Source organism: Leguminivora glycinivorella, chromosome 14, assembly GCF_023078275.1.
Source record: "Leguminivora glycinivorella isolate SPB_JAAS2020 chromosome 14, LegGlyc_1.1, whole genome shotgun sequence".
NCBI lineage: Eukaryota > Metazoa > Arthropoda > Insecta > Lepidoptera > Tortricidae > Leguminivora > Leguminivora glycinivorella.
Window position 1 is genome coordinate 4,362,429 of NC_062984.1, and position 19,715 is coordinate 4,382,143.

General features: G+C 37.8%; 2 protein-coding genes across 2 annotated transcripts; both read left to right on the top strand.

Moving 5' to 3' along the window:
• The first annotated feature begins 795 nt into the window (after window positions 1-795).
• LOC125233497 lies at window positions 796-7,543 on the top strand. The gene is made up of 3 exons (XM_048139535.1): window positions 796-2,021; window positions 6,598-6,795; window positions 7,449-7,543. Exons 1-3 carry the CDS (start codon window positions 1,655-1,657, stop codon window positions 7,541-7,543), a joined length of 660 nt encoding a protein of 219 aa, XP_047995492.1. The 5' UTR covers window positions 796-1,654.
• LOC125233498 lies at window positions 7,494-12,819 on the top strand. The gene is made up of 3 exons (XM_048139536.1): window positions 7,494-7,628; window positions 8,977-10,167; window positions 12,770-12,819. The coding sequence occupies exons 2-3, from the start codon at window positions 9,048-9,050 to the stop codon at window positions 12,817-12,819; spliced, it is 1,170 nt and encodes a 389-aa protein (XP_047995493.1). The 5' UTR covers window positions 7,494-7,628; window positions 8,977-9,047.
• Window positions 12,820-19,715: the final 6,896 nt, after the last annotated feature.

The window sequence follows — 19,715 nt, forward strand, 5'->3', positions numbered from 1 at the left end:
AGAAACTAATTTTTATCTATACTTTTTTGGAATTTTTAAAAATATCAGATTAGGATAATTATGTTAGAAATTCTGAGTTCGACGAACCCAAAAATTATTACCATGTAAGAGAATAGGTTTTTAATCTTTTTTGTGGAAAACGCTCAGTAACTATACATATACATTTATGTATAATAATAAAACAAAAAAAAGTGTCTCATAGTGTTGTGTTCCTGCCGGTGAGTAAGGCTGCCAGAGCTCAACGAGGGTGTGGGGTGCTGACGACGGGAGGACTTACGGAACTAATTTGTTCCGTCTATTGTCCTTTGAGTCGTCGGCAACCCAAACCCTCCTTTGAATTTGTACACTCCGTTTTGCTGTGCACACGCAGCAAAGGGGAGTGTACAAGTTTCTAATGGGGCGGCAACGCGCATGCGACACTCTTTGAGTTGCAGGCGTCCATAGGTTACGGTGACCGCTTTCCATTAGGCGGACCGTAAGCTTTATGGCAACCGACGTAGTATTAAAAAAAAAAGAGAAAAAGTCCTGGATTCGAACCCAGTACTTCCATGCAAATCATGCGATGGCACGTATTTACCGCAAGGCTATTTAAACAAGCTGTCGCCGCGTGAAATTATCGACTAGAAGGAATACAAAAACACTGTTTGTATGTGTGAGTGGTACTTAGAAATAGTGTAAAATAGTAAATTTATCTACATTAAGGGGATTAACGTTACAATGAGAAGTTGAATGTTTGTTGTAATACGTCAATTTTAATATTAAATGTTCGCGAAGCATAATTGAAAGTATTGTTGACGGCATTGCCAACATAAAAGTGTTATTCTGATTTGTTATCTGTATTATAAATGTAGCCAAGGATTGGTTACTTATTTTTATTATCTGTGTCTCTCTCTTCTCCAACTATGGCCGCCATGAGCGGGTGCTATTTTATATTGTAATTGTGAAAGTACAATAAACCAGTGAAAATAACCAGCCTCCTTTTTAATGATACAGTCCAACTAAGTAATAAACTCAACATGGTCCTATCTCACCGTTTATTAACATCGTGAGTACTTTCGCCGAGACACTTTCGCCCGGCAACATGGTGGCACGCATGGTGCACGAGCTGTCTACACGCCGTTCTCACAGCGGAAAGGAGCGCCATTAATATTTATAGTAGCCGAATTGTCGCACGTTCAGTGCTATACGTCGTGCACTCAACATCGAGCTACACAACCCAAGAACTGACCTGGTGCACGTGCAGTCTGGACGCCGTGCACTCGGCCTCATCGAGCTACGTGACGCTATCACCGAATTGGTGCACGTGCAGTCTGCACGCCGTGCACTGCGGACTCATCGAGCTTCGAATCGTAATCCTCGACAAGATACACGTGCAGTCTACACGCCGTGTGCTCGGAAAATTTAAATACGTGACGTGATTAACAAACTGATACACTTGCAGTCTACACGCAGTGTAGTCATCAATTTGAACTACGCATCGTAATTTATTTAAGACCTGACCTGTGGTACGTGCAGTCCAGTACGCCGTGCTCTCAGCAGGATAGGACATGGAACTAACTGATTTGCATTGACTTTAAATATTTTAATAGTGACAATAGTGTTTTATAGACATTACAGTAATTAATTTAGATTGTATACTGTGTGCTGTGAAGCAATGAGTAATTTGAGTGGAATGTCGCTGGCGGACCTTGTGGCCGGGAGGGGCTACGTTAAGGCCAAAATTTCAAGAACTTGTAACTCAGTGAAGATAACTGATTCAAATGAGATGTTACTAAATCAAAAAACTAGATTATTAGAAGCATTCAAAGAATATGAAGATTACAACATAAACATACTAAAGTTAGAATCTAATGACACTGAACCTATTGAGGAATATGAAAATAAATACTTAAATGCATTAACAATTATTGACGAAGAAATCAACAGACGCAATGCCCACTCTCCCTCCACGAGGCCCGAACAGGTGGTAAAATTGCACCAGCCTATCAAGTTACCACCCATAGACATACCTTGCTTTAGTGGTAAGTTCTCAGAGTTTATACCATTTATAAATTTATTTAAGAGCGCTATGACAAAAAAAGGCGATATATTGTAAAATGCACAATATTTATCGACAAAATTGTACACTTTACTCATACTAAAAGACAGTGAAAGTACTTGTTTCAGTTAGAACATCTTATTAACTGTCGGTTAAATAAAAAACATATGAAAAAAAAAAGCTTTTTCAATTAGTAAATGATTGTTTTTCTGATGCTCGTTTAGGAAAAACTGCGTGAAGCACAGAATTCGGAGCTCTTATTATGTACAATTTGATAAGATCACTCTCATAAATGAGGTAAATTTAAGTTCCAAATATCTTGTACTTAAGGCCCATTAAACAATATTTATCATTTAATCCTTTGAAATTGAGAAATTGAAAGTAAAACGAACTCAATTTTGTCTTGAAAATACATCGAAACAAGTGATCATTTCTCCGAAAATCTACATGTTATCGAAGTTATTTTAGTATATAAATAATCTGCACAATGTGCTTAAACTGCTGTTATCCATTTGTCGTTATAATATTTTATCATGATTTTTTGCCAATTTTTTGAAAACTAGCCTTCCTGTCGCTATTTTACCGGCGACGGACGCCTGCGATTTCAGTGCCGCGCCGGAGCTCGAGGAGGTAAGACGTATGTCGCTTTGGTCTCCGAGTTTTCATCGCAAACGTCGAGAATATTTATTGTTGTGTGGGTCGGACGCCTTGTTTCTACACGGGCTATCCTCGCATTGTGTGTGTGTAAACAGCGACCAACGAATTTGATCCTAGATCCGTAAATATTTGCTTTTGTAATACTTTGTTATGTTTAAATGTTAAAGTATTACAACGTTGTGATGATAAAAATGTGAAAATTACAATACGGTCAAGATGACTAGACACATCAAGATGGTACTCAGGATCTGATGATGGAGCCAGAAGGTGGTCACCAGTACCAGTGAACCATGTAAGTAAACGACTTCGTGTTTAGGCTCGTTGGGTTCGTCTCAACAAGACCTTTGACAAGAGGTGGTACTCAGGGTCTGATGATGGAGCCAGATGGTGGTCACCAGTACCAATGAACCATATAGCTAAACCCAGAGATGGGGAAATCGTAATCGATTCCGGATTACACGATTACTTGATTTTACTTTGTAATCTGACACTACTGGGTGTCAGATTACTTGTAATGTAATCAAGTGAAACGGTAAATTACCATTACATGTAAAGGAATCACTAATCATCTATACAATCATTACTATTACCAATAATTCGGAATCATAGTCGATTCAAAATAACTGAAATTATTGACTTGATTACTTTCAGATTACGAATATGTAGTACCTCAGATTGCTGACTGTCACTTTGACACAAAAGTCGTCATGGGTGTCGTAAAATAGGTTTTAGGAGGTGCTGATTCCAAAATTAATGACTAATGTTCAATCTGACATTGCTGACTGTCACTCTGACACAAAAGTCGTCATGGGTGTCGTAAAATAGGTTTTAGGTGGTGCTGATTCCAAAATTAATGACCAATGTGGAATCTGACATTGCTGACTGTCACTTTGACACAAAAGTCGTCATGGGTGTCGTAAAATAGGTTTTAGGAGGTGCTGATTCCAAAATTAATGACTAATGTTCAATCTGACATTGCTGACTGTCACTCTGACACAAAAGTCGTCATGGGTGTCGTAAAATAGGTTTTAGGGGGTGCTGATTCCAAAATTAATGACCAATTTGGAATCTGACATTGCTGACTGTCACTTTGACACAAAAGTCGTCATGGGTGTCGTAAAATAGGTTTTAGGGGGTGCTGATTCCAAAATTAATGACCAATGTGGAATCTGACATTGCTGACTGTCACTTTGACACAAAAGTCGTCATGGGTGTCGTAAAATAGGTTTTAGGGGGTGCTGATTCCAAAATTAATGACCAATGTTCAATCTGACATTGCTGACTGTCACTCTGACACAAAAGTCGTCATGGGTGTCGTAAAATAGGTTTTAGGGGGTGCTGATTCCAAAATTAATGACCAATGTTCAATCTGACATTGCTGACTGTCACTCTGACACAAAAGTCGTCATGGGTGTCGTAAAATAGGTTTTAGGGGGTGCTGATTCCAAAATTAATGACCAATGTTCAATCTGACATTGCTGACTGTCACTTTGACACAAAAGTCGTCATGGGTGTCGTAAAGTAGGTTTTAGGGGTGCTGATTCCAAAATTAATGACCAATGTTCAATCTGACATTGCTGACTGTCACTCTGACACAAAAGTCGTCATGGGTGTCGTAAAATAGGTTTTAGGGGGTGCTGATTCCAAAATTAATGACCAATGTTCAATCTGACATTGCTGACTGTCACTCTGACACAAAAGTCATCATGGGTGTCGTAAAATAGGTTTTAGGGGGTGCTGATTCCAAAATTAATGACCAATGTTCAATCTGACATTGCTGACTGTCACTCTGACACAAAAGTCGTCATGGGTGTCGTCAAATAGGTATCCGGAGGTGTTTGAAAACTAATGACCAATTTGGAATCTGACACTGTTGACTGTCACTTTGACACAAAAGTGATCATGGGTGTCTTCAAATAGGTTTTCATGGGTACTAATCTCAATATTAATGATCAATTTGGAATCTGACATTGCTGACTGTCACTTTGACATAAAAGTCGTTATGGGTGTCGTCAAATAGGTTTCCTTTCCAGGGGTACTGTGCAATGTCAGGTTCCAAATCGGTCATTACTTTTTAAATCATTTCATTAATTTTGGAATCAGTGCCCCCTAAAAACTATTTGACTACACCCATGATTCCTTTTGTGTCAAAATTACAATTAGCACTGTGAGATTCCAAAATAGTCGTTAATTTTGGAATCAGCACCCCCGGAAACCTTTTTGAAGACACCCATGACGACTTTTGTGTCAAAGTGACAGTCAGCAATGTCAAGATTCCAAATCGGTCATTAATTTTCAAATCAGCACCTCCGGAAACCTATTTGACGACACCCATGACGACTTTTGTGTCAAAGTGACAGTCAGCAATGTTAGATTCCACATTAGTCATTATTTTTGGAATCAGCACCCCTAAAACCTATTTTACGACACCCATGATGACTTTTGTGTCAAAGTGGCAGTCAGCAATGTTAGATTCCACATTGGTCATTAATTTTGGAATCAGCACCCCTAAAACCAATTTTACGACACCCATGACGACTTTTGTGTCAAAGTGACAGTCAGCAATGTCAGATTCCACATTGTTCATTAATTTTGGAATCAGCACCCCCGCAAACCTATTTGACGACACCCATGACGACTTTTGTGTCAAAGTGACAGTCAGCAATGTCAGATTCCACATTGGTCATTAATTTTGGAATCAGCACCCCCTAAAACCTATTTTACGACACCCATGACGACTTTTGTGTCAAAGTGACAGTCAGCAATGTCAGATTCCACATTGTTCATTAATTTTGGAATCAGCACCCCGCAAACCTATTTGACGACACCCATGACGACTTTTGTGTCAAAGTGACAGTCAGCAATGTCAGATTCCACATTGGCCATTAATTTTGGAATCAGCACCCCCTAAAACCTATTTTACGACACCCATGACGACTTTTGTGTCAAAGTGACAGTCAGCAATGTCAGATTCCAAATCGGTCATTAATTTTTAAATCAGCACACCCGAAAACCTATACTCGTGGTATATGCACTTGAAATGTGAAAGTGAAAATGCTAGAATGACATGTAAACCACGAAGTTGTATAGTCATATTGTTGATTGGTATTGGTGACCACCATCTGGCTCCATCATCAGACCCTGAGCACCACCTTGAAGTAATTAGAATTGTATGTGTCTTATTTTATCATCATATTAATATAATTATACTTTACTCTAATACTTATCATATAACAAAAGCAAATATTTGGGATGGGATCTACTTTTATAATTATTACTTTAATTTTTTAAATAAATTTTAACATAATTGATATTATTTCGCGCTATATTCTCGTATTTTCGTACAAAATAATGTTTATTAGAAACCAAAAGTTTATATCGAGATAGTAGATTGTGGTTGTTATCAAAATTCCATAGAAAGGATCAAGATTGTTTTGTCCATTATTGTAGTGCGAGCGAGTGATAAGACGTGCTAGAAAGGGTCGGCATATTGGGCTCGCGCGGCGGGTAAAATACCTAATTTCGCCCGACGCCGAAATGTTATAACGCTCTTAATTCCCTAATTGACAAAAATGATGCACTTGACAGTGTACAGAAACTGTATTATTTGCGATCACACCTAAAGGGTGAACCCTTAGACATAATAAAGAACCTGCCGCTAACTAATACTAGTTATAATGAAGCATTAACAATATTAAATGAAAGATATAACAACAAACTAAAAATCATAAATGAACATATTTGTGTATTGCTTGACCTCAAGCCATTAGTAAAATCAACATCAAGCAGCCTAAGAGAGTTTGTCTCATCTATTAAACAGCAACTAGCAGCTCTAGCCAATCTAGAACCCTCAGTCAAATATTGGGATGCTATAATATTATGTGTACTCTCCCGAAAACTAGATGCCTACACAGCCAGAGCATATCACATGGAGCGGGACGCTGACACAGACCCAACAATGGAAGGCTTCCTTGACTACCTAGAGAGGCGTGCACTGGCCTTAGAAAATGCTGAACCAGGGACATCGGGACAACCTCGCTACTTGCCTGCTAATAAGACTGTACTAATAGCAACTGAAAAAACGCTGCAGTGTGATTTATGTAAGTCTGCACATAAATTATTTAATTGCAAGGCATTTAAATTACTTACAGTCAATGAAAGAATTAAGTTCGTAAATTCTCAACCCCATTTATGCAAGATATGCCTAAATTCACATAAGGGGAAGTGTAGGTTTAAATTCAAGTGCGCTCAATGCAAGCTGGAGCACAATACTCTACTGCATAGTGATGCTACTCAGGCATTTGCATCTCCTGCTACCTTAACAGCAAGGAATATTACTGATGATGAGAATGATGTGCTTCTTCCCACAGCAATAGTAAAGCTTATAGGTAGAGATGGTAAAGAGCTGCATGTGAAGGCGCTCTTAGACCCGTGTTCACAAATGAATTTTATTTCAGATAGGGCTCTACAGTTGTTGAATCTCACTCCCAATCTTACAAATAAAGGCATAACTGGGATAAAAAATATGAAAAGTGAAGTAAAGTATAGTGTACCTGTAGAAATAAAATCTAGAATAACAGATTACAGTGTAATAGCAAACTGTCAGGTTGCAGAGGAAATTACTTGCATGTTACCACAAAACAAATTTGAACTGAGTGACATTTACATTCCTCCTGGAATGCAGTTAGCGGATGAAACATTTAACATCCCAAGTCAAATCGACTTACTAATAGGAGCACAAATCATGTTTCAGGCATTGATACTAACGGGTCCAGCATACCAGCCATCGAATCACCAGCAGGCGACTGGCAGCGAACAGGGGAAGAATGCAGCTCGATCGCAGTTTGAGCTGTCAACCCAGCCCACCATAGTTAACACCCAATTTGGTCACATTATCGGAGGTGGCCTACCACATCTAGTAGCATGCAATAAGGTAGTATGCAACAAGGTTGTTTTAAAGTGCACTAATTGTGACACTGAACTTTCTGATGCCTTGTCAAAATTTTGGCAAACTGAGAATGTTCCTCAAATTTTCAATGAAAAGTTCTCAGAGCATGAACTATGTGAGGATATATTTCAAAAAACTATTCAACTGAAAAACAATCAATTTCAAGTTGCACTTCCACTGAAACTGCCTCTTGACGTAATCAAGGATGAATTGGGTGACTCATTTCATTTTGCATTAAAAAGATTTAATAATCTTGAGAAGAAATTTGATCAAAATCCTGAATTCTTTGCTGAATATAAGAAATTCATTCATGAATACTTGTCTTTGAACCATGGGCACTATGTAGACATAGAATTGTATGATCTGAATAAAGATGCAGTCTATTTCTTAGCACATCATGGAATTATTAAGGAAAGTAAGACCACACATCTCCGTACTGTGTTTGACGGATCTATGAAAACAAATAAAAAGGTATCGCTCAATGATTTTTTACTAAACGGAGCCACGGTTCAAAGAGAATTATTCGATATTATTCTTCTGTTTCGTTTTGGTGACCATACATTCACAACTGACATCAAACGTATGTTCAGAAATATACGTGTATGCAAGGAGCACACATCATTACAAAATATACTTTGGAGGGATTCTCCCAAAGAGAACATCAAATGCATAAGGTTGGATACAGTAAGCTATGGTCTAAAAAGTAGTAATTTTTTAGCAACCCGTTGTCTTGATGAGCTTGCTACTAGATACACAAATGATCTGCCATTAGCATCATTTATTATTAAAAATATGACTTATGTAGACGATGTACTTTACTCTGACAATGATTTAGAGAAGGTTCTTGAGGCTAAGACACAATTACGAAAGCTGTTGAGCTTAGGCAGTTTTGAAACACATAAGTGGTCGTCAAACAATGCTATAATGCTGGCTGACATACCTTCCACTGAACAACACTTTGATGAGTTAGAGTTGCAAAATGATGATTGTAGCTTAAAGGCACTAGGCCTCAATGTAGTGATTAAAGAGGATAAATTTAAAATGTCATGCCCTGAGCCTTTCAATCCTAATAAACTCACAAAGAGGGACATTCTCAGCTATATTAGTAAAATTTATGACCCCATGGATTTTGTAAGTCCCATCATAGTAAAGGCTAAAGCCATCATGCAGAAGATATGGTTATCAGGCACAGATTGGAATGAGGTACCCCCTCAGGATATAACAAGTGAATGGATCGAGTTTGCATCTAGCTTAGCGGTAATGGAGCCGATTTATATAAACAGAAACATTAATGTGGATCATACAGACACTGTGCAAATCATAGGATTTTCAGATGCCTCCAGTTCAACTGCCTATGGCTGCTGTGTCTACCTGCGCGTCACTGACTGTAAAGGTAAAACTATAATGCATTTGCTCTGCTCTAAGTCCCGAATCAATTCGATTAGCAAGAGTAATACCGTCCCGAGACTTGAACTGGAAGCTGCATTACTCCTATCAAAGCTTGTTGCACGGGTGTATCGCACTCTTAAAGTAAAACTTAACATCAATAATGTTTACCTGTTCGCTGACTCACAAATTTGTCTTGCTTGGCTAAACACACAATTGACAAGACTGCAAGCTTACGTAGCCAACCGAGTCAAGATAATAAAGGAGCTAACAGGTGAGTTCGTCTGGCTTTACGTGAACACCAAAGACAATCCGAGTGATCTTATCAGTCGCGGTGTCAGTCCGCAAGATCTTGCAGCATGTAAAATGTGGTTTTTTGGACCTGAGTTTTTGCATGACAGTGAGTATACATTTAAGTGTATTTTAAATATACCAAACGACCTGCCTGAAGTTAAACCTGCACCAATGCTTGCCAGTCATGTGACTTCTGCTGAGAAAAGTGTGCCGGACAACATCTTCGAGAGATTGCGCAAGTATTCTAGCATCCACAAAATGACTAGGGTTCTGGCATATGTTTTGAGATTTTGTAATAATATTAAAACTGAAAAGCCAAGGCTTCATACAGATTTCTTGTCAAGCAACGAACTACATCAAGCTCTTATGCTTATAATTAAATATGAGCAATCTAACCAATTTAAGGATGAGATACATTCATTACATAAAGGCCAATCTGTGAAAGGAAAGTTAATCTCATTGAATCCATTTATTGACAAAACAGGGCTGCTGCGAGTTGGTGGCAGATTACATCACTCTAACATTCCATATTTACAAAAACACCCAATCATTCTACCAAAGAACTCTATAATAACTAAACTTATCATAACTAGTGAGCATTTGAAATTATTGCATAAAGGTCCTACACTGGTGCTTACCAATTTGAGTCAGCGATACTGGATCATAAATGGATTGAATGAAGTGAAAAAGATCACTCAAAAATGTATAACCTGTTTTAAGCAAAAGGCTATAGCTGCCAAACAACTGATGGGTTCCTTGCCGGCCGAGAGGGTAACTGCAACCACTCGTGCATTTATTAAGGTAGGAATGGATTTTGCGGGACCAATCAATGTTAAATTATCACGTATACGAAGATCTGTTGTTGGTAAAGGCTACATATGTGTTTTTGTATGTATGACAACTAAAGCGCTACATCTTGAGCTAGCCTCTGACCTCACAACAGATACATTTCTAGCATGCTTGAAACGCTTTATATCAAGGCGTGGTATACCAAGCGATATCTATTCTGACAATGCCAGTACGTTTAAATCTGCAAGGAACCATCTAATTGAACTGTATAAACTGCATTCTGACAAAGCCCATCAAGAGTTGGTACATAATTATACTGCCTCTAAAGGTATAAATTTCCATAACATTCCGTGTTACTCCCCAAACTACGGGGGCCTTTGGGAATCAAGTGTATCTCTTACCAAATACCATTTAAAAAGAGTATTACAAAAAAATGTATTAACCTATGAACAATTGAATAGCTTGATAGTGGAAATAGAAGCTATCTGTAATTCTAGGCCACTTATACCTATATCATCAGATATTAATGACTATTGTTATTTGACACCTGGACATTTCATTATAGGAACTGCCTTAACAATGTATCCTGAAACAGATGTACTTAATATACCACAAAATAGAATAAAATTTTGGCAACAATGTATTCAGTTAAAACAATCTTTTTGGAAAATGTGGTACAAACAGTATCTTAATACCTTACAAAACAGACCTAAATGGTATCAAACTAATAAAAATATTGATATAGGAGATCTTGTAATCTTAAGAGAAGATAATTGTCCGCCTATGTCATGGCCCATGGCCAGAGTTACTAAAACCTTTCCAGGGCATGATGGTTTAGTGAGAGCAGTTGAAGTTCGTATGGTTAATGGTAAAACACATACTCGCTCTATCACTAAAGTAAGCCTGCTCCCTTTAAATGATAATTAACTAATTATAATATTCTATAAGGTAATTTGCAATACTACTGTATTCATTAATGTATCATACTATGCCTTGTTGTATTAAATAATTATTGTCATTGACTTTGTTCAATACTTACTTATACTTAAGCAATAAAATTGGGATAAATACTCCAAATGATGATTGTTTTCAAAATAATTGTTTAAGTTATTATTAATAAGTGTAATTTCAACATTCGCCTGGCCGCGGAACATGTTGACGGCATTGCCAACATAAAAGTGTTATTCTGATTTGTTATCTGTATTATAAATGTAGCCAAGGATTGGTTACTTATTTTTATTATCTGTGTCTCTCTCTTCTCCAACTATGGCCGCCATGAGCGGGTGCTATTTTATATTGTAATTGTGAAAGTACAATAAACCAGTGAAAATAACCAGCCTCCTTTTTAATGATACAGTCCAACTAAGTAATAAACTCAACAAGTATATAAATGCCTGTACGACTCCACAAAAAAAATAAGACTGGTAATTTGAAGATTAACGCCATCTAACGCAGCCTGAGCTTCGGGTAACCTAAGCGAGCCACCTTAAAATGCAGTTTTTAACATTCTGTTCCGCGGTCCTGGGTTCGAATTCCGGTAAAGGTGTATTGTGTTATGACTTATGAACACAAGCCTTCTTGAGCTTACCGTGGGACTTCGTTAACCTGTGTAAGAATGTCCTTTTTAGGGTTCCGTAGTCAACTAGGAACCCTTATAGTTTCGCCATGTCTGTCTGTCCGTCCGTCCGTCCGTCCGCGGATAATCTCAGTAACCGTTAGCACTAGAAAGCTGAAATTTGGTACCAATATGTATATCAATCACGCCGACAAAGTGCAAAAATAAAAAATGGGAAAAAATGTTTTATTAGGGTACCCCCCATACATGTAAAATGGGGGCTGATTTTATTTTCATTCGAACCCCAACGTGTGATATATTTTTGGATAGGTATTTAAAAATGAATAAGGGTTTACTATGATCGTTTTTTGATAATATTAATATTTTCTGAAATAATCGCTCCTACAGGAAAAAAAAGTGCGTCCCCCCCCCCTCTAACTTTTGAACCATATGTTCAAAAAATATGAAAAAAATCACAAAAGTAGAACTTTATAAAGACTTTCTAGGAAAATTGTTTTGAACTTGATAGGTTCAGTAGTTTTTGAGAAAAATACGGAAAACTACGGAACCCTACACTGAGCGTGGCCCGACACGCTCTTGTTTTATTTTCTTTTCATTGTAGGTTCATTTTCCTACGTTTGAGTTTATGAGCTAGCTTATTATAGCTTTTGCTTTTGCCCGCGGCTTCGCTCGCGTTAGAAAGAGAAAAAAAGTAGCCTATGTCACTTTCCATCCCTTCAATTATTTCCACTTAAAAAATCACGACAATTCGTCGCTCCGTTTTGCCGTGAAGGGCGGACAAACAAACAGACACCACACACTTTCCCATTTATAATATTATTAAGTATTAAGTACTAAGTATTAAATATTAAGTATTAAGTATAAGTATTAAGTATTAAATATTAAGTATTATTAAGTATTAAGTATGGATTTTCGCAGCCATTTTAAAAACGAAATATGTTCCACTAAATTCATCAAAACTAAAGTAAACACACCAAAAAACTCAATACCTATCACTCAAACAAGCCTGTTATTATTAAATTTGTAACAAACCGACAATTTAATGTAGAACCTTTATACAAACATAACCCTTTTATTACAGGGTCCCAGATGTCCCGGCCACGGTATCCAGATGTGCCCTCCGGGCAATAGTGATTTATCATCGGTAGTTAATGTTGCTACAGTGTACACGGGCAAAAAGTTCATACACGAGTGTCATCAATAAATCGAAATGGATATGAATTTCACATTTGTTTGATGTAGCAGCTGAGCTGACTAAAACGGGAACAAATTTCGGGAATTTCAAGTGTCATTGTACATTGTACAATACTTAATTGCGGTGTAAAAATAAAAATATTTTTTCAGTACAGATGGTGTTTTTTTTACGCACTAGTGCGAGAAGTGGTTCATTATATGCGAGGTCGAAACTTCGGAGGCTCATCTGTACTGAAAAACGTCGTACGATACACGTGCGAAAAGGAAATTCGCAACTCGTGTCGATTTAAAACACTCCCTTCGGTCGTGTTTTAATTTATCGCCACTCGTTTCGAACTTCCTTTTTTACGCACTTGTATCGTAATGTACTATTTTAACAGTTATGAGAAAATAAATAAGCAGTTTATTAGAAAAATCTTGACTCAGAAAACAGGGCCTGGCACTAGCGCTGCTAGCCTAAGAAAACGCTGTGCTTTAGAAAAAATATTAGGATCAAAATGGCTCGTGATTTCGTAACATTAAAATAACGAATATAATATAAAAGAAACTCTTTCTAGCTAAAGAAATTGATTAAATAGTGTACAGAAACAGCTTTATAAAATAACCCACGCAAATTAGCATGGTCTACCGTATAATGTAAAGTGGCCTGTTCCTGGCCAGTGTTTTTGCAGGCTCGCAAGATCTGGCGTGGCTGTCCAAATAGTTAAACGCAAAGTTAACAAATGGCCCGGCCGCGGCCTGCATCGCTTTGCCCGCTGTCTGTGGCCCAAGTGGTGGATTAGATAATCGTAACTACATATTTGCAAATTCCTTTTCATAGTTTAGACATCGCTTACCTTTGCTATTACTGTATTATTTCGTAGAGTATATTTTGGCAGTACCAGGCACTACTGATTAACATCTGCGGCTGAACACGTTAACATGTACGTGTTCAGCTGCAGAAGAGCCGCCGTGATGTGAAGCAATAGGCCTTTTATATAAGTATCACCATGGAACCTTTTATGCATTATCAAGCTTTGAAAACTCTCAATACCTGCTTCTTTAAGAATCCGATGTCATTGATACTGAAACTCCACTTTTTTTGTCGGAGTGGGAATGCAGTTACGCACGATGTATTGGGACGTGCCGTTTCTTTCCCCTCCACGTCCTAGTGAGCGAGAGGGGGGAAACTTGGCCCTACCCACTAAACCCACTCCGGCGTTCCATCCTCTTTGCCATTCGTGAGAGCGCGCTGGGATCGATGTATGTTCATCATGTCATTCACCACGGCACCCTCCAGAATTGCACGGGTTTACGGCCAAGGCATGAGGAGGGGGATCAGAAACGCTTGATTACCGTCGCACTGAAACTCCACTTGAAGTAAGCGTGAACACATTAGGGGATAAGTCCGCAGGTGTCGGACATACCTACACTCATGGCTTTCTTGGGCCAGTGGGATTCAGTACGGATTCTGGGTTTCTGTGGAATAGGTACCAGAAAAGGAGGATTTTCATGTTCCTAACAACTGCCGCTCTGTCCCACAATAGACCTATAACAGCCGTGATCCTGGTTGCTGGGTTGAGTTCGTAGAAGTCAGACATGCCCACTTGGCGATTTTGAGCCATCAGGAGGGCTAAGATGGACAACTGTCTATCATTTCTGTCACATTCTAATATGCAATAAGTACGAAAGTGACGCATGACATGACAAGTGACCAAAACACGACCGTAATATGGTCAGTGACAGTTCTTACCATTTGGCGTGGACACTCTAGGTCTACCAATGGATACTTAATAATATGGCTCAGAAGATATAAGTAGCATCCAAAAGACACGCTTTCCTGCTGTATAGCCCAATGCGTCAGAGGATCTCGAGCGGTCACTGGATTCATAACGCATTCTAGATTCCCTTGGATTATAAAAGAGCCTTATTCCGCCTCTTGCTCAACACTTGAACTCACCCGCGGTTTTCCACGCACATTCAACGATTCAAGTGATTTACTACCGCAGTAAACTAAACAGCGACGACGCCATTATCGCGCGATAACGCTGCCTTCGCGTTTTCTGTTATGATAAACAAAACATTTAAATCATTATGTTAATGTTAATATTATTAGGCTGATTATGGAGATTTTCAGTTTAGTTTAAATCATTACTGTTAATATTATTAGGCTGATTATGGAGATTTTCAGTTTAGTTCTTACCATTTGGCGTGGACATTCTAGGTCTACCAATGGATACTTAATAATATGGTTCAGAAGATCCAAAAGACACGCGTCTTGCTGTATAGCCCAATGCGTCAGAGGATCTCGAGTCTACACATGCGGCAGGTGTATGCTCCTCCAAGTGGTCGGGGGTTGGAGGCCTGCTCGTGACGCCACAAATCGTGTACCAATGAGTATTTCGCAATTTTGGAACTTACTATGTATGTACAAAATTTAATTTGATATTTTCTATTCGCTTTTCGATGAAGGAAAACATCATGAGGGAATCGACAATACACTCTAATCCCAATTGTTAAGGTACTCGTCTTACCCGTAAAATTGCTTTCGTAACCTGGTGTCTGCCAAATCCTGAGATTGGTGGCCAAAGCGCCTTCAGGCTCTAACTATCCGTCGCAAAATGCGCGTAGCAAACATACAAATTATGTTTCTCAATGTTGTAAAGATTCTTAACCACATTATAAAAAGTAATTTTCAGTACAAATATTGTTTTTTTCCCGCACTAAGTCTTGTCAGGTTGGATTGTCGGAACTTCAAAGCGGCCAGCTAAAAATCGACGTATGTACGAAGAGTCGAGAGAACTCGTAACTGGTATTCAATGTATAGTCACTCGTTTTGAATTTCTTCTTTTCCGCACTTGTGTTGTCATGTACTATTTTATGTTTCCTATATGCGAAATCACTAGAGGCAAATCAGCTATTCAATATTCAGAGCCCTCAGAACTGCCACGATACCCATATGTATTTAATTGCTTCAATGACTACGGAATAACCAATCCTGCATCCGGCCAGGCATATGATTGGCCATGCATAGCAAGCGGACTAATTAATAACAGTCATAGTTGAAAGGACCATTCCCGCTTCCCTTATCTCCGACACTACTAAGCGTAAAATTTTCAAAAAAATACACGAGATAGTTTTCAATCTATAGATTACAGGAAAACCTATTAGAAATCGACAGTAAAGCGTAAGTGCGTTTTCACATTATCCGATCCGATATCGGATGTCGGACCGATATCCCATACATTACAGGCGCCATCTTGGATTTTTTCTATTGAAATCCTTCCGACATCCGATATCGGATCGGATAATGTGAAAACGGCCTAAGTCGGACTTAAAGGAAAAAAACTCAAATTACTAATTTCACTCACTGCCGATAGTGCCGATGCAAGGAGTTACCAAATCTCTTGAAATTGTGTGAGCGCGTTTGAATATCATATATAAACTCATTTCTATTTCGTTTTGTTCAAAGTATCGATTATTCGCAAAAATGACTTAAGTTCCTACCAAAAAGGAGGCGCTTAAGTACCTTATAGGCAAGTTCCCTATTTTCACGTCAAAACTAAAAGCTTCAAGCTCAATGTACCAACAAACAGGTCCCAGAGAACACCTACAAGAGCATATTCTGCTAATTACTAGCTCAATTATTTATAAATTTTATTTCTGAGAAAAGCCAATTCAAACATACATGGTGTGCGCCAACTGATGTAATTTTGACTCTCATGCATAAGTACATATCTTACTTACGACAATATTGGTAAACAAGTACATAAAAAGTAACAAGTACATACGAGGTAAATATAGATGCGAACCAAGTGCCAAAAATATTTTTTCAGTACAGATGGTGTTTTTTTTACGCACTAGTGCGAGAAGTGGTTCATTATATGCCAGGTCGAAACTTCGGAGGTCCATCTGTACTGAAAAACGTCGTACGATACACGTGCAAAAAGGAAATTCGTAACTCGTGTCGATTTAAAACACTCCCTTCGGTCGTGTTTTAATTTATCGTCACTCGTTTCGAACTTCCTTTTTTACGCACTTGTATCGTAATGTACTATTACACGACTTTTTTTCTCAGGCTGTGGATACATATTTTTGGCACTTTTTCCACACTGCATATTTCAGCAGTTTTCGAAAAGTTTGTACATAGCCACGTCAGCAAATTTTAATTGATCCTATTTTGTTACCAACATTTAGTGATATAAGTCGACTTTCGTAAAATATATACAGGATAATTATTATACTAGAGAACCTTAATGACCAAATAAAACTTACTAAAATCTCAATACATTAAATAAATCTCGGTAACAAAAAAGGAATAAAAAAAAATTTAACTTTTCCATAATTTTTGTCCAAACTTTTCGAGAACTGCTGATTATCAAGATTAGATTAGATTTATTTCTCATTGAAAATGTACATTGAATTTTACATGTCAGAATAAAATAAAACGCATTCACAAAAAGATCGTCGCTACACAATATCAAAATAATAAAATAATAGTCTAAAATCTAAATCATTCAATGCCAGTAGTATTTTTTTTTTCCTGTATAATACTGACTGTACAAGAGAAATGGACCCGCGGGTGATATCAAAATGGCGTCAATAAATCGTTTTGAATCGGATTCATTAAGAAATTCTCAGAAATTTGATAGAATTCTGGAAGTAAACTCTATTGAAAAGCTCTTCCAAGTATATAAAGGTGAAACTTCTGACCTGTTCCTTTTGCTTGGAGCTTATTAAACTAAGAGGAAATTAATTAAATAGTTTGCTGAATTTGCGGCGTCTGGTTGTCTATTTCGTATATTTTTAAGTATTTCGTAGTATTTGATTAAGTACTAAAGCTTCAAAGCAAGGGTTTTCGCTGCAGTGTTTTATTTATACCAATTTAGTTAGATCTATTTTTGGTGATTACAATTCATAGGTACTTCATAAGATAGCCGAGTAACGGAACAAAAAATGCCGCTGATGTTTTAGGTAATTAATCTATCCTACGTATTGGTCAGAATGCTAGTTATTAATGTGCCAAATTTTATGTCATAATTATTGACAGTTTCCTTGAAATGTCACTTGAAAATTTTTAACTTTTCAAAATATTTCAAAAACTACTGGTCCCTTTTTTTGTGATTCACATATGCTGTTTAATAACTTAAAGATGAATAATTATACCAAAAACCAGAAGGTTCTAGGTCAACATTAACTTGGTGTTTTTTAATGTGAAATACATACGTATACAAAAAAAATATCTGACACTTGGGACTTAGCGACACCTAAAATTTTTTTACTGTTAAGTGACATCTATTTCCGTACTGATATATATTTTTTTCAAATGAATTGGATTGGAGCAACATGGTGTGATTTTTTAAATAATGTTTAGGTATAAATTGAAATAGATATCATACACGAAAGAAAAAACGGCAAGGCCCACTGGTGGCCGAGCCGGGAAACGAACCCGGGTCTTCAGCTTACGCGGCTAACGTCTTTACCACTAGACTACACGCCCACCAGTGGGCCTTGCCGTTTTTTCTTTCGTGTATGATATCTATTTCAATTTATAATTTATATATAGTAGTGTGACTACTTGGAAAAATAACAAATCAAAAAAATATTCAATAAAATAATTTGATTTGTTCCCTAGTTGTAATGTTTAGGTACCTAATCATACTACGAAGAATATTGTACAGGTTACAACAAAAAGTTTTCTTATTGATACAGGCTTAATAATGCTGGCTGGTCGTTATAATACTTTATTTAGGAAAACTCGTCGCACTACATCTGTACAAGTATGTAGCCCAATACCCAATCCAAGTCCTTAAAGACCCACGTTGGGCGCCAATGTAGTCGGCTAGCCAGCGGAGAGAATAAACAAGTAATCTTTCTGTAGACAATAAACAGAATGTGTAATACATTTCGCAAAAATCGGACATTAATTTAACAGTAATCACAAATAAACAAAACCCACTAGTGGCGAAGCCGGGAATCGAACCCAGGTCTCCAGCTAACGCGGCTGACGTGAGAAACCGCTACACCACCCCGACCGCCGACCGATTTTTTCTTTCGTGTATGGTAATCTATTTCAGTTTATAAAAAAAAAAAAAAATCAAAAAACATTTAAGTAATAAAATAATTTGATTTGTTCCCTACATCAATAAACAAAACATCAACAAAAGTCATTTTTAAACTAGCTTATTGTCATATTAAAGCGACTGGGTAACAGTGAAAACGACACTCCTCTCTCTCTCTCTCTCCCTCTCTCTCGTTTATTACACTGTGCCGCGCGCCGTTCTACCTTTCCATTCCTTCACCATATCGGAATAGCAAGAAACTTTTAGCAAACCACCTATTACAGCTCTCAATAAAGGAAAATGGCGGATAAATATCCCCGCTAAAAGTAATACGCCATTGCGTTAATGGCACTCAATAGACTGAACTATATTCCCGAAGAAAAAACGTCAGGAAAACCTTCGGAACTCATGTATCACTAAGGTCTTATTCCCTTGAACGAATGGTTCCTAGACTGGCATGCTATTTTTAGAATATTACTTGTCTCAGTTACACAGATAAAGAAAGTCAGTCCTGTCTTGAGAAGTTTTATAGTTCTTGGCCTCAATCAAAATTAGATCTCGGGCTGCGATTAAATTTCTTATTAGCCTATCTAAGTCCAGTCGAAGAATCAGGCAGGCAACCATAGTCGCGCGGTAAATGATAAAACATCAGGCCATCCCTATCGCACTATTTGTAAGTGCGATAGGGACGGCCAGATGTTTTATCATTTATCGCGCGACCATAATACTTGCCCAGGTCATTGTAAGTTGGATACGATTTTAATAGCCCCGCCACTGCAAGGGTTGAGATTA